The sequence below is a fragment of the Rutidosis leptorrhynchoides genome, chromosome 9 (assembly GCF_046630445.1).
Source record: "Rutidosis leptorrhynchoides isolate AG116_Rl617_1_P2 chromosome 9, CSIRO_AGI_Rlap_v1, whole genome shotgun sequence".
In the NCBI taxonomy this organism is placed as follows: Eukaryota; Viridiplantae; Streptophyta; class Magnoliopsida; order Asterales; family Asteraceae; genus Rutidosis; species Rutidosis leptorrhynchoides.
In genome coordinates this window covers 48,397,171-48,409,733 of record NC_092341.1, presented here as the reverse complement: position 1 = coordinate 48,409,733, position 12,563 = coordinate 48,397,171, and the positions used below count along the sequence as shown (strand labels likewise).

The following is a 12,563-nucleotide window of genomic DNA, read 5'->3' as shown; positions in this document are numbered from 1 at the left end:
ATTATCCGTGGTCTTAAAAAAGTCATAAACACTATTTATAATGCATACTATACAACATACAACGTTGATTAGAATACTGAATAATGTCTTTAACTTAATCGGACTTAATTTTGCCTGAAAAATAATTAACTTAAGCTTTTATTTTGTTTAATGAAGTGCTCAACATTTTTGAAATGTACTAAAAGTAGGTATTTCTGTAGCCAAATGGACCAAACATAGGAAAGGCTGCTTGCCTAATATTATTGAAGTGCACCTTTTTTTTTCTTCTTCCTGTGATAACTGATAAGTACATTCACCAGAAATCTCTGAGTAATTATACAAATAACGATCAGTAAAAAAGTTACTGAAGTTTACTTTATTTGAGACCCTTAACAAACCTTAATATCAGCCTAGCCGTGAATATACAGCTATTTATCATAAATGTCTAAGAGCACCTTTAATTATAAAAATAGATTTACAGAGTATTTTTTTTAATTGTCATTTGTTTATTGTATTTTATTTTTACTAGATCAATATTATCTACTTAATTAGTTAATACTATTTTGTTTATGTAATACTCAGTATCTAGTAATCTATTTGATCATGTAGAAAAGAAACCTGTAAATATGTATGAAAGCTTATTTATTTATTAGAACTGTTTATGCATAGATGCACAGTAATTGTCTGTCAGTAATAGTTGTGTGGCTACACTTTCCTCATATTTTTCTAAATCTTGCTCTCGAAGTCTTGGAACATTGTGACTAGGATTGCTTGTGCTAAGTAGTTTTCATTGCAAGAATATTTCATAATATAGCTTTTCTAATATATTGTGTTAAATTAAATCAAAATTAAATAATTTTACGCAGTACTAACATCCTAAAGTAATATGTGGGATAATTTCTTTTGGTAAAAAGATATACTAGTAGAGTGGGCAATTCTTTGCGTGCTTATAGTGGTATGGGAATATTTTTCCTAGAAAAAACTTGAGGGTGTATCTAAGTATGAATCTATTTATTGATGTACACTTGCATAATTGGAGCAAAACTTCTCTAATTGATGATTAATGGATAATTTAAGTTACAAAAATTCGAAGTTTTTGGGTAAAATTTATGGTTTGATACTAGTATAATTAGTAATTGTCCATCTCAAGTAAAGATCTTTTTATGTAGTTATAACATCGCGAAAGTCAATAATTCAAATGAAGAAAAAAAACCCCTTGTTATAATAATAATAATAATATAGATATGGATAGTCAATTTTGGTGTATACATATAGTCAATTTTGGTACACAAAGTATGTATTTTTATATTGAGATTTTAGGCTATAAATACTCATGAATGCAAGCATTAAACTTGCACCATTTCACACACTTACAAAGTGTTTCTTTCTTTCTCCATTATCATCTTTGTTCTTACACTTCATTATTAGTATTCTTAATCAAGAATCAAATCACTAAAGGTAGTTATAAGCCTACTGAATTATAACATCAAGAATCAAACCACTAAAGGTAGTTATAAGCCTACTGAATTATAACACGTTATCAGCACGATAATCTTAATACTAAATATGGTTGGCTCTGCCACCAAAATGATATATGGTTGGTTATACCACCAAAATGATATATGGTCGGTTATACCACCAGAATGATATAGGTCGGTTATACCACCTGAAAAAATATATGGTCAACACTGTCGCCAAATTTTCATTTATGTTTACTAATATTTATATTTTTGTTATATAACATTTATTTATGATTGCTTACACATGGTCGACACTGTCACCTACTTATCATTTATGTTATATTAAATTTATGTTTAATGTTTATATACTTATGAATATAAATTGACTCTAATTTATCATGATGTTTGTTTTAATTTTTGATAATAGAAAATGTCGAATCTGGAAAAGCTTAAATTTACTCCTTTAGAATCAACTGGAAACAACTACATGCCATGGGTTATAAAAGTAAAAATGCATCTTAAATCAATGGGCATTCTTGAAGCCATAAATGAAAACAACAATTGTTCTGAAAAAGAACAAGCAACGGCATGTTGCTTTATTCATCAACATATTGATGAATGCTTACAAAATAATTATGTGACTGTAGAAGATCCCCATGTATTATGGGAAGGTCTCAAAAGCAGATTCAATAATCAAAGAGAAATTTTACTTCCAGCTGCTATGGAACAATGGAGAACATTAAGGTTCCAAGACTTTAAGAAAGTAAATGAATATAGCTCAGCTCTGTATAATACATGTTCACAACTTAAATTCTGTGGACATGAAATAAGTGATGCGGACATGATGGAGAAAACTTTCTCCACAATGAATGCTGCAAACATCACAGTGCAAAGAAATTTGAGAATGCTAAAGTTCAAAACATATCCTGAACTTAATTCATATCTCTTAGTTGCAGAGCAAAATGATGAGCTATTAATGAAAAATCAGCAATCCCGTCCTACTGGTACACTTGCAATCCCTGAAGCAAATACTGTAAATAATTATAAACAGGGACAAGGACGCGGGCAAGGTCGTGGTTGTAATAACCATCACCATCATCATGCCAAAAGCCATAACTATGGTAGAAACCATCCTTATGGTAATGGTAATGGGCGTGGACGTGGTCGTGGTCGTGGCCGTGGTGGTCAAAGAAATAATAATCCACGAAAATATAAATATCAACCACAAAACAAGCCCATTAAACAAGATGTTGAAGAAAATTCTTCTAAAAATTCTGAAGAATCTTGCTACAGATGTGGTAGAATGGGCCACTGGGCTAATACTTGCCGAACATCTAAACATCTTGTTAAGATGTATCAGGATTCGCTGAAAGATAAAGAAAAGGAAGTAAACTTTGTGGATAACGTCGATCCAACAGTCACTGAGAAACCATCTGATTTATATGAAGATTTCTTGAATGTTTAAGTTGTGTGTTTTTCGAAAAATAAACGATTTAATATCGTCTGTCTTTGTCATTATGTTTGCTAAATGTTTCAGTACTATCTATTTGCGTTTAAAATATTGTGTAATATTAATGTACTCACTATTTATTTCTTATATATGAAGTTCAATATGAATTTTGCTGGAATACAACATCAATCAAGTGGTGGAGATCTCTGTATAGCAGACAGTGGAACTACACACACTATACTTAAATCCGAGAAATATTTTATTGATCTAAAACCAACGGAAGGAACTATACATACAATATCAGGACCTGCTAACTTGATAAAAGGGATAGGAAAGGCAAATTTCATACTACCAAATGGTACAAATTTTTTAATAAATGATGCCTTATTTTCTCCCAAGTCAAGCAGAAATTTATTGAGTTTCTCCGACATATACCTTAACGGGTATGATTATCAGTCAGTGACAACAGAAAATGAGAAATATTTAAGTATCACTGACAAGAGTCATGTGGTTGAAAAACTGCCAAGACTTAGTTCTGGATTACATTATACACATATAAATGTACCAGAAATACATATGGTAGTTAACGAAAAATATATTGATCCTGGTGTATTCAGTTTATGGCATAACAGATTAGGCCATCCAGGATCAACAATGATGAAAAGGATTATTGAATGTACTCATGGACATCCACTAAAGGATAGAAAAATCCATCATGATACAATGGTTCCATGTACATCTTGCTCTCTTGGAAAATTGATAACTAGACCCTCACCACTTAAGGTTGAGAAAGAATCACCAATTTTTCTTGAAAGAATTCAAGGTGATATATGTGGACCAATTCATCCACCATGTGGACCATTTAGATATTTCATGGTTCTAATAGACGCATCTAGCAGATGGTCTCATGTTTGTCTGTTATCAAGCCGTAATGTGGCATTTGCAAAATTTCTTGCCCAAATTATTAAATTGAGAGCTCATTTTCCTGATTACACCATTAAAAGGGTGAGACTTGATAATGCTGGTGAATTTACATCTCAAGCATTTAATGACTATTGCATGTCTATAGGAATTGTTGTTGAACATTCTGTTGCTCATGTGCATACACAAAATGGTTTAGCCGAGTCATTGATTAAACGTTTACAGTTAATCGCTAGACCATTGATAATGAGAACAAAACTCCCTGTATCTATATGGGGTCATGCAATTTTACATGCTGCTGCATTGATTCGCATCAGACCAAGTGCAAGTCATAAATATTCCCCCCTACAACTTGCTTTTGGTCAAGAGCCAAATATTTCCCATCTTAGAACATTTGGTTGTGCAGTGTATGTTCCAATTGCGACACCACAACGTACAAAAATGGGTCCTCAAAGGAGGTTGGGAATATATGTTGGATATGAAACATCTTCAATATTAAGGTATATTGAACCTATGACAGGTGACCTTTTTACAGCACGTTTTGCTGATTGTCATTTTAATGAAACATTGTTCCCTAGATTAGGGGGAGAAATGAAAAATAAAGAAAATGATGTTTCATGGTGTGAACCTCAATTAAAGTATCTTGATCCTCGCACAAAAGAATGCGAGACAGAAGTTCAAAAGATAATGCATATACAAGAACTTGCAAATCAATTGCCTGATGCATTTACAGATACAAAAACGGTGACAAAATCATATATACCAGCAGTAAATACTCCAGCTCGAATTGAAATTCCAAAAGCTGGCAATAACGTCACTCATGAATCTTTGCCACGTCAGAAACGTGGAAGACCAATTGGTTCAAAGGATAAAAATCCTCGAAAAAGAAAATCAGCTGATAATGAAGTAAAAGAAAGTGTTCAAGAAGAACCACAAATCAGTACTCCTACTGCAGAGGAGATTGATGATGTCAATACAGAAATTGCAATCAATTATGCATATTCAAAAATATTATGGAACCGAAATGAAATGAAAAATCTTGATGAGAAATTTTCATTTAATGTTGCGTATGACATCATGAATAATGATGATGATCCAGAACCAACATCTATGGTTGAATGTCAAAATAGACATGATTGGGCTCAATGGAAAGAAGCAATACGAGCTGAATTAGAATCACTCAATAAAAGAAAGGTTTTCGGATCCATCATTCTCACTCCTAAAGATGTGAAACCTGTAGGATACAGATGGATTTTTGTCCGAAAAAGAAATGAGAAAAATGAAGTTACAAGGTATAAAGCTAGACTTGTAGCTCAAGGTTTTTCTCAAAGACCAGGAATTGATTATGAAGAAACTTATTCCCCTGTTATGGATGCAATTACTTTTAGATACTTAATCAGCCTGGCAGTTTCTAAAAATTTAGAAATGCATCTCATGGATGTTGTGACTGCTTATCTATATGGATCACTTGATAGTGATATATATATGAAGATACCTGAAGGATTTAAGGTACCAGAAGCATCAAATGCAAAACCCAAAGAAATGTATTCGATTAAATTACAAAGATCTTTATATGGGTTAAAACAATCGGGACGTATGTGGTATAACCGATTAAGTGATTACTTGATAAGCAAAGGGTATACAAATAATCTTACTTGCCCTTGTGTTTTCATTAAGAAAACAACATCCGGATATGTGATCATAGCTGTTTATGTTGATGATCTTAACATCATAGGTACAAATAAAGAGATCCATGAAGCCATTCAACTTCTAAAGAAAGAATTTGAAATGAAAGATCTCGGAAAAACCAAGTATTGCCTTGGTTTACAAATTGAGCATATGCCTAATGGTTTACTTGTACATCAAACAACATATACTGAAAAGATTTTGAAACGTTTCAATATGGACAAGGCAAAACCATTAAGTACTCCTATGGTTGTTAGATCACTCAATGTTGAAGCTGATCCATTTCGTCCATGTGAAGATCAAGAAGACATTCTTGGACCAGAAGTACCATATCTTAGTGCAATTGGAGCTCTTATGTATCTTACAAATTGTACAAGACCTGACATTTCTTTTGCAGTTAATTTGTTGGCAAGGTTCAGCTCTGCTCCTACCAAAAGACACTGGAATGGGATCAAACACATATTTCGATACCTTCGAGGAACTACTGATTTAGGATTATTTTATTCTAACGAATCAAAACAAGATTTGGTTGGTTATGCAGATGCAGGTTATTTATCTGATCCACATAAAGCTAAATCTCAAACTGGATATGTATTCCTAAATGGAGGTACTGCAATATCATGGCGTTCTCAAAAACAAACACTTGTTGCTACATCGTCAAATCATGCCGAAGTGATTGCATTACATGAAGCTACTCGGGAATGTTTTTGGTTGAGATCAATGACACAAATCATTACTGATTCTTGTGGACTAGAACGCGATAAAAGTCCAACAATTATCTATGAAGATAATGCAGCTTGCATAGCACAGATGAAAGAAGGGTATATCAAAAGTGACCGAACCAAACACATACCTCCTAGATTCTTCTCATACACTCAAAATCTCATTAAGGACAACGAGATTGAAATGAGATATGTTCAATCCAGCAAAAACTCTGCTGATCTTTTCACGAAAGCACTTCCAACTGCTATTTTCAGAACACACGTTCATAACATTGGCATGAGACATGTTCAAAAGATGTAACAGCTGAAGCGATGTCTACTTGAGGGGGAGTCAACTCCATGCTGCACTCTTTTTCCCTTAGCTAAAGTTTTTTCCCACTGGGTTTTCTTTAGCAAGGTTTTTAACGAGGCAGTAATTTATAGTGGATCTTCAACAAAATAAAATTGCTATCCAAGGGGGAGTGTTATAATAATAATAATAATATAGATATGGATAGTCAATTTTGGTGTATACATATAGTCAATTTTGGTACACAAAGTATGTATTTTTATATTGAGATTTTAGGCTATAAATACTCATGAATGCAAGCATTAAACTTGCACCATTTCACACACTTACAAAGTGTTTCTTTCTTTCTCCATTATCATCTTTGTTCTTACACTTCATTATTAGTATTCTTAATCAAGAATCAAATCACTAAAGGTAGTTATAAGCCTACTGAATTATAACATCAAGAATCAAACCACTAAAGGTAGTTATAAGCCTACTGAATTATAACACCCCTTATTGAAGAAAAAGTGTCATTGTTGGTTATTCGAAGTCATAAAAATGTTAGAAAAGAGTAAAAAATCATATGAATACATGATACACAGTTTTAAATCAATTATTTTTTTAAGGCAAGTTGTTTTAAATCAATTATAAATATAAATTAGCTTAAACCGGAATGGAAAGTTATGATGGAACAAAACAAGTTATGTTACTCCTATCACGTTGCATATAAATTTACCAAAATATATCTATTTTGTGATCAATTTATTAAGCACTAGAGTTTTCTAGTTGCTTGGAGCACTTCATATTCTTCCATTAAGAGTGTTCTAACACTGACATACTCCCTCTCCAAAACACTAGCTACCATATTAGCACTTCCTTCCCTGGACTAACTCATGATGAAACACTACCAACAATAACATATTTCCTCAAATAAATTGTGACACACTATATTAATTAATTATTGTGTGGTACAAATAGTAGAACAAAATGTACAAATCATTAAACCCTTTTCTTCTCCTTTCTTCTGTCCTGGTTCCTGCCTGAGAAAGAAAGAGACAAAGGCGAAATGGTGGGCGGATGGCATGGTGGTCGGTTGGGTGGGTTGCTGCCAACGGCACCCTGCTGGGCGTATGGTTGGACGGGTGGCAAGACACCACCATCGAGAACTCTCTAATTAGATATATAAAAAAGATGTTCTAAAACTTAGGCAAGTTATCATACAATTGTTACACTTTTCTTACAATGTTTAATGGTTGAGTTACACATACTTATGTTAAAACAATCTTTCATGAAATCATGTCTTTATGCAAAATTTTCTTTTGTTGTACATATATATACTTATTTAGTAGAGTCACTCAAAATTGTTAGATGGTTTGAGTTGTAAGTTATTAACCTTTTATCTATCCCAATAAGGCAATAACATTTAAAATGTGTAATTAATTAAATAAATGAGATTTCAGCTATGTGATTTAGTTTTGTTAGGAAAGATACCAAAACATTAGATATAAAACATTTAACATAGAACTATAATATTAAAGATGTTTGTTGTAAAAAGTTACAATGAACAGTTTTATATAACATGGTTGTTCAAAGTGTTTATAACCTTTCACCAAGATTTACCTTAAATATTTATTGCTTTTATGTAAAACAGTTTTTCTTGTTAACACCTATTCTTTAAGCTTTGTACCATATAACTATACTGTATGGACCTTTAAATTAAATATAATAAACATTAAAAGGTTACATTATACTGTATTTTATTAAAACATTACAATGTCAAGAAGTGAGCATATAGCAAAATCCAACACAAAATCCATATTCAAAAGCATTCTTATGATGGTCCCCACACACTATCTCTTCACTATCATAGAAAACTAAACTCATATGCCAAACACCCATCCATTAAAAAGAATAAAATAATTGCATGGGAGAAGCATATTTATTTGTTGTATATAGATTTTGACATAACACCACATACACAAAACAGAGCTCTCCCTGTTCCCAAAATCTTGTCATATAATAAAACACCTTGAAATCAGAAAGCTTTTGCTCCAAGCACATCATCCCTCCCACAATTTTATTTTCTTTAAATCTTGAAGAGGGTACCTTATATTCTTTTTAATTATAATTTTTTTTATAATTTATAAAAATAAATAAATACAAATTCTTATAATCTAAACCATAGAAGCAAAGCATCTCTTGTTCTTGCACAACTCCTTGCTTTCTATTGTAAGCTTCTCATCTTGCCTTTGCTTGTAATTAACAACTTCACATCTTTTCATCTTCATTCAATATCTTCTCATATTTAATCCATCATCTTTTTAATGAGAAACAATCCTAAAGTTTAGAATCTTATGTCATGCTTCATTTCATCCATTAATGAGCTTGAATAATGCATGAGTTTTTGTCTTTCTTGAAACCCTTAAACTGCTATATATCACCTAATCATCATTATCTCCTTTCATTAACTTAATCTTTTGTTAAAGTCTTCACTTTCCCATTAATTATTTAAAATGAAATTCCCATAAATTACCAATCTTTTCATGTTCATACCTTAGTAGGATCATTCTTGAAGTTAGATTACATTGTTGTAACAAAAAGATAATGGATTTTATAACAGGAGGGTCAAAGAACACGTGGCAGCCAGTTATGGGGCCAGATACAACTACTTCAAGTTACTGGTTGAACTGGAGACTGTTTTTATGTTGTGTATGGTTATTGACATCAATGGGTATAGCTTCGTATATCATAACAAAATACGAAGCACCGTTTAATCGAAAATTAAGAAATCGAGATGACGATGATGATGATGATGATTATGGAGGAGTGTTGTATGATGATGAATTATGGAAGCCATGTTTGAAAGGAATACATCCAGCTTGGTTAATGACATTCAGAATATTTGCTTTTTTTGTGCTCTTGATTCTTTTAGTCCTAAATGCCATTGTTGATAGTGGCAGCATATTTTATTACTACACACAGTAAGTTTCATCATCTTGATCTTAAGCATTCATTAATAGATTATTATTGAATTTTACATTTGAATTCAAAAATCTTGTTGAGTCTTCTTGTTTACCAATTTAGCCATGTCACAAATTACTGATTATGTTGCAAAAAAAAATCTTTTTAAGGGTACTTTAGACATTTCACTACTAGTTGATGCTCTAGTGTCCATTGATGAAACTTGGCCTGATTATCACCTTTTTAGTACTAAGGTGTTCAAAAACTCAGTATTATTTCTATGAAATCTGATAACTTTTTGAAAGTAAAATATCAGAATGGCTTTATTCTGATTCTCCAATTTTCATGCATTTTTTTACTCTGGTTTTTACCATTTTGATTCTGAATTTTACTTTGTGTTCTATTATATTATGGTGGTTGCAGATGGACTTTTACATTAATTACAATATATTTTGGGGTATGTTTCATCACCATCATCTGATTCTTACCCCTTTATCTTTCTTTATTAAAGCTGTTTTATTATCCTTTTATTCATTAAAATTTATCAATGTTAATTAGTTTTTTTAATGTGCAGATTGGATCTTTGTTATCAATTTATGGTTGCAACCAAAATCAAAACAAAGTTGGTGGTGATCAAAGTGATGAATTTGATGCAGAGCTTGCTGATATTTCAAATTATCCGAATGGTGCGAAATTTGAATTCCATAATAATCAAAGACACCCGCGCCAAGTCGCTGGCTTTTGGGGTTACATTTTTCAAATAATGTTTCAGGTAAAGTTTTAAGAACAACTATATAATTAATATAATTTAACTTAAACTGGAAAAAAAATTATAACGAAAGTTTATTATTCAGATGCAGGCAGGTGCGGTTGTGCTTACAGACTGTGTCTTCTGGTTTATCATAGTCCCATTTCTTGCTATTAAAGACTATGATTTTAATTTTGTAAGCACAACCTTTTTTTACATTTAATTTGAAAATATGTTACACGTTCATCTCTTTTAATCTTTTTTTTGGGGTATTATACATTATTTTGTGCAGTTTATAATAAATATGCACTCGATCAATGCTGTATTTTTGCTTGGTGACACCGCGTTGAACAGCTTGGTAAGTTATTTTCGCTTTGCAAACGCTAAAGTCAACCTAATATTTTTCGTTACATATTGACCTTAACAATTTTCCATTTTTCAGCGATTCCCTTGGTTTCGAATTGCATATTTTGTGCTGTGGACGTGCGTTTTTGTTGTTTTTCAGTGGATCGTTCATGCGTGCATATACATTTGGTAAACTATCACACCTTTAATCATCTACAGAGACTTTAAATACAAAGTGACAAAATATGTTAAAATATGTGTGGCTTAAAACTGGACAAATATTTACTTGTTGATCGACCTACGAATAATTTGTTTTCTGCTGTATTATTTTGTCTAACAATAAAAATTAGTTTGTTAGTTATGGCTATGACTAACTTTTGGCTATAATCCACTTACTACTTATGACTAAGTTTTCATGACTCATTTAAGACTGAATTGAAGTCGACCCATACTGACCTATTCATAACTAAATGGGTCGAAATTGCCACTTATTAAAAGTTATACGAAATACAACGTACATAAACTTTCGTTTATTAATCTTGTTAAGATCAAAGCTAACAAAATTTTAAACTTTGGCAGGTGGCCTTATCCTTTTCTTGATATTTCATCCTCATTCTCTCCATTATGGTATGATTATGAAAATCTTACAAGAAAACACATTTTTATTATCAAAAAATCGATTTATTAAATCTTTTATATGTATGCAGGTACTTAGCAGTGGCATTGTTGCATGTACCATGTTATGGAGTTTTTGTTCTTGTGATTAAACTAAAGCATCATCTTTTGGTGAAATGGTTCCCCGATTCTAACCGTTACGTTCTATGATCTGCCTCAGTCACAATGTGGGTTGACTTAGTGTTTGACTATCTAAAAAGGAAAGGTCTTGCTAAAGACGACTGCGACATTTTATAGAGATTGACTGAGAGCTAGATTTTCAAGTGAGAGTGATAAATATCGCTAGAATATACGTTAGTGGCATTCTTAGAAAAGTTTAGTGTATTGTTGTTTGATGTAATTATACGTTATATACAAATTGTGAGCGTTAAACGGTATTTTTTCTTGATCGATTTTAATGTCATATGGTTAAACCAAGTAGTAAGAACAACCTTTTGCTTTATAATATGTACATTGGATGATTGATAGGTATAAGTGATGATGTCACAAACATAAGCACATGGAAAAAGTGTTCTAAATTACAATACTCACTTTTTGATCAATCTGACTGTAAAATTATGGGTTGTCCTTAGACCCTAGTCAAAAAGATTATGAAGCAGAATTGGGAACTTTACACTTTGTTGATGCATCAGTTTTTGAGCCCAAGAACCCATTCAAATAGTCCAATAACCCCACCATTTCAGACCTTTAATGATCAAAGAATTCAAGTTGATCATAATTGTTTCATATGTCAAAATTAATTGCTAAAAGTATATGGCAAAAAATTTGCTTTTACGAACTAGAAAATAATGTAGATTCATTCATTGTCACATCATTCGTTTTCACATGTAGGGGTAAACAGGAAAAAAGTGATTGATAAGGTTTACTAGTTCGGGTTACCTTATAAGATGACACTATTTTTACTCTGATTTACATGGTCTAACCGTTTCGCTGACCATCACAAAATTTGAACCTGAAAGTCTCAAGGTCGAACCACTGAGCTCATATTGATGGTTAGGTTAGGGGTCAAAAATTGGTGCTAGCATTGATATGCTTTTAGTAGCATGTGATTTAAACAATATTAATAAGTGACCATCCACCTCATGTGCGTCAATTTCGGAGTTGATATGCCTATTGCCTGTTGGTTGGATGTGCACTAACATAAATATTCTTCAATGGTATATATCTGTCCACCATTTTCAACAAATCAACTGATTAGAAATATGACTAGTAACTTGATATGACATAGTAGATACTACACTCAAACCAATACATTTGTAACTAAATAAATTATACTCGTAATACTTTACTTAACCTCATACGTGTTGACTCTGGAATATAGTAATACATGTACATAATAGGTCTC

The 12,563-nt window shown here is 32.0% G+C and overlaps 1 protein-coding gene across 1 annotated transcript; it reads left to right on the top strand.

The window, feature by feature from the left end:
- The first annotated feature begins 8,966 nt into the window (after nucleotides 1-8,966).
- Nucleotides 8,967-11,368, top strand: LOC139868022 (uncharacterized). The gene is made up of 8 exons (XM_071856361.1): nucleotides 8,967-9,470; nucleotides 9,856-9,907; nucleotides 10,025-10,222; nucleotides 10,305-10,394; nucleotides 10,491-10,556; nucleotides 10,641-10,732; nucleotides 11,123-11,170; nucleotides 11,251-11,368. Exons 1-8 carry the CDS (start codon nucleotides 9,094-9,096, stop codon nucleotides 11,366-11,368), a joined length of 1,041 nt encoding a protein of 346 aa, XP_071712462.1. The 5' UTR covers nucleotides 8,967-9,093.
- Nucleotides 11,369-12,563: the final 1,195 nt, after the last annotated feature.

What these genes read in the sequence shown, in the direction of transcription:
- LOC139868022 (XM_071856361.1), top strand. Translation starts at nt 9,094, where the DNA reads ATGGATTTTATAACAGGAGGGTCAAAGAACACGTGGCAGCCAGTTATG. An exon ending in ATATTTTATTACTACACACA is followed by an intron (nt 9,471 to 9,855) that starts GTAAGTTTCATC and finishes TTGTGTTCTATT; the next exon opens with ATATTATGGTGGTTGCAGAT. An exon ending in AAGACTATGATTTTAATTTT is followed by an intron (nt 10,395 to 10,490) that starts GTAAGCACAACC and finishes TATTTTGTGCAG; the next exon opens with TTTATAATAAATATGCACTC.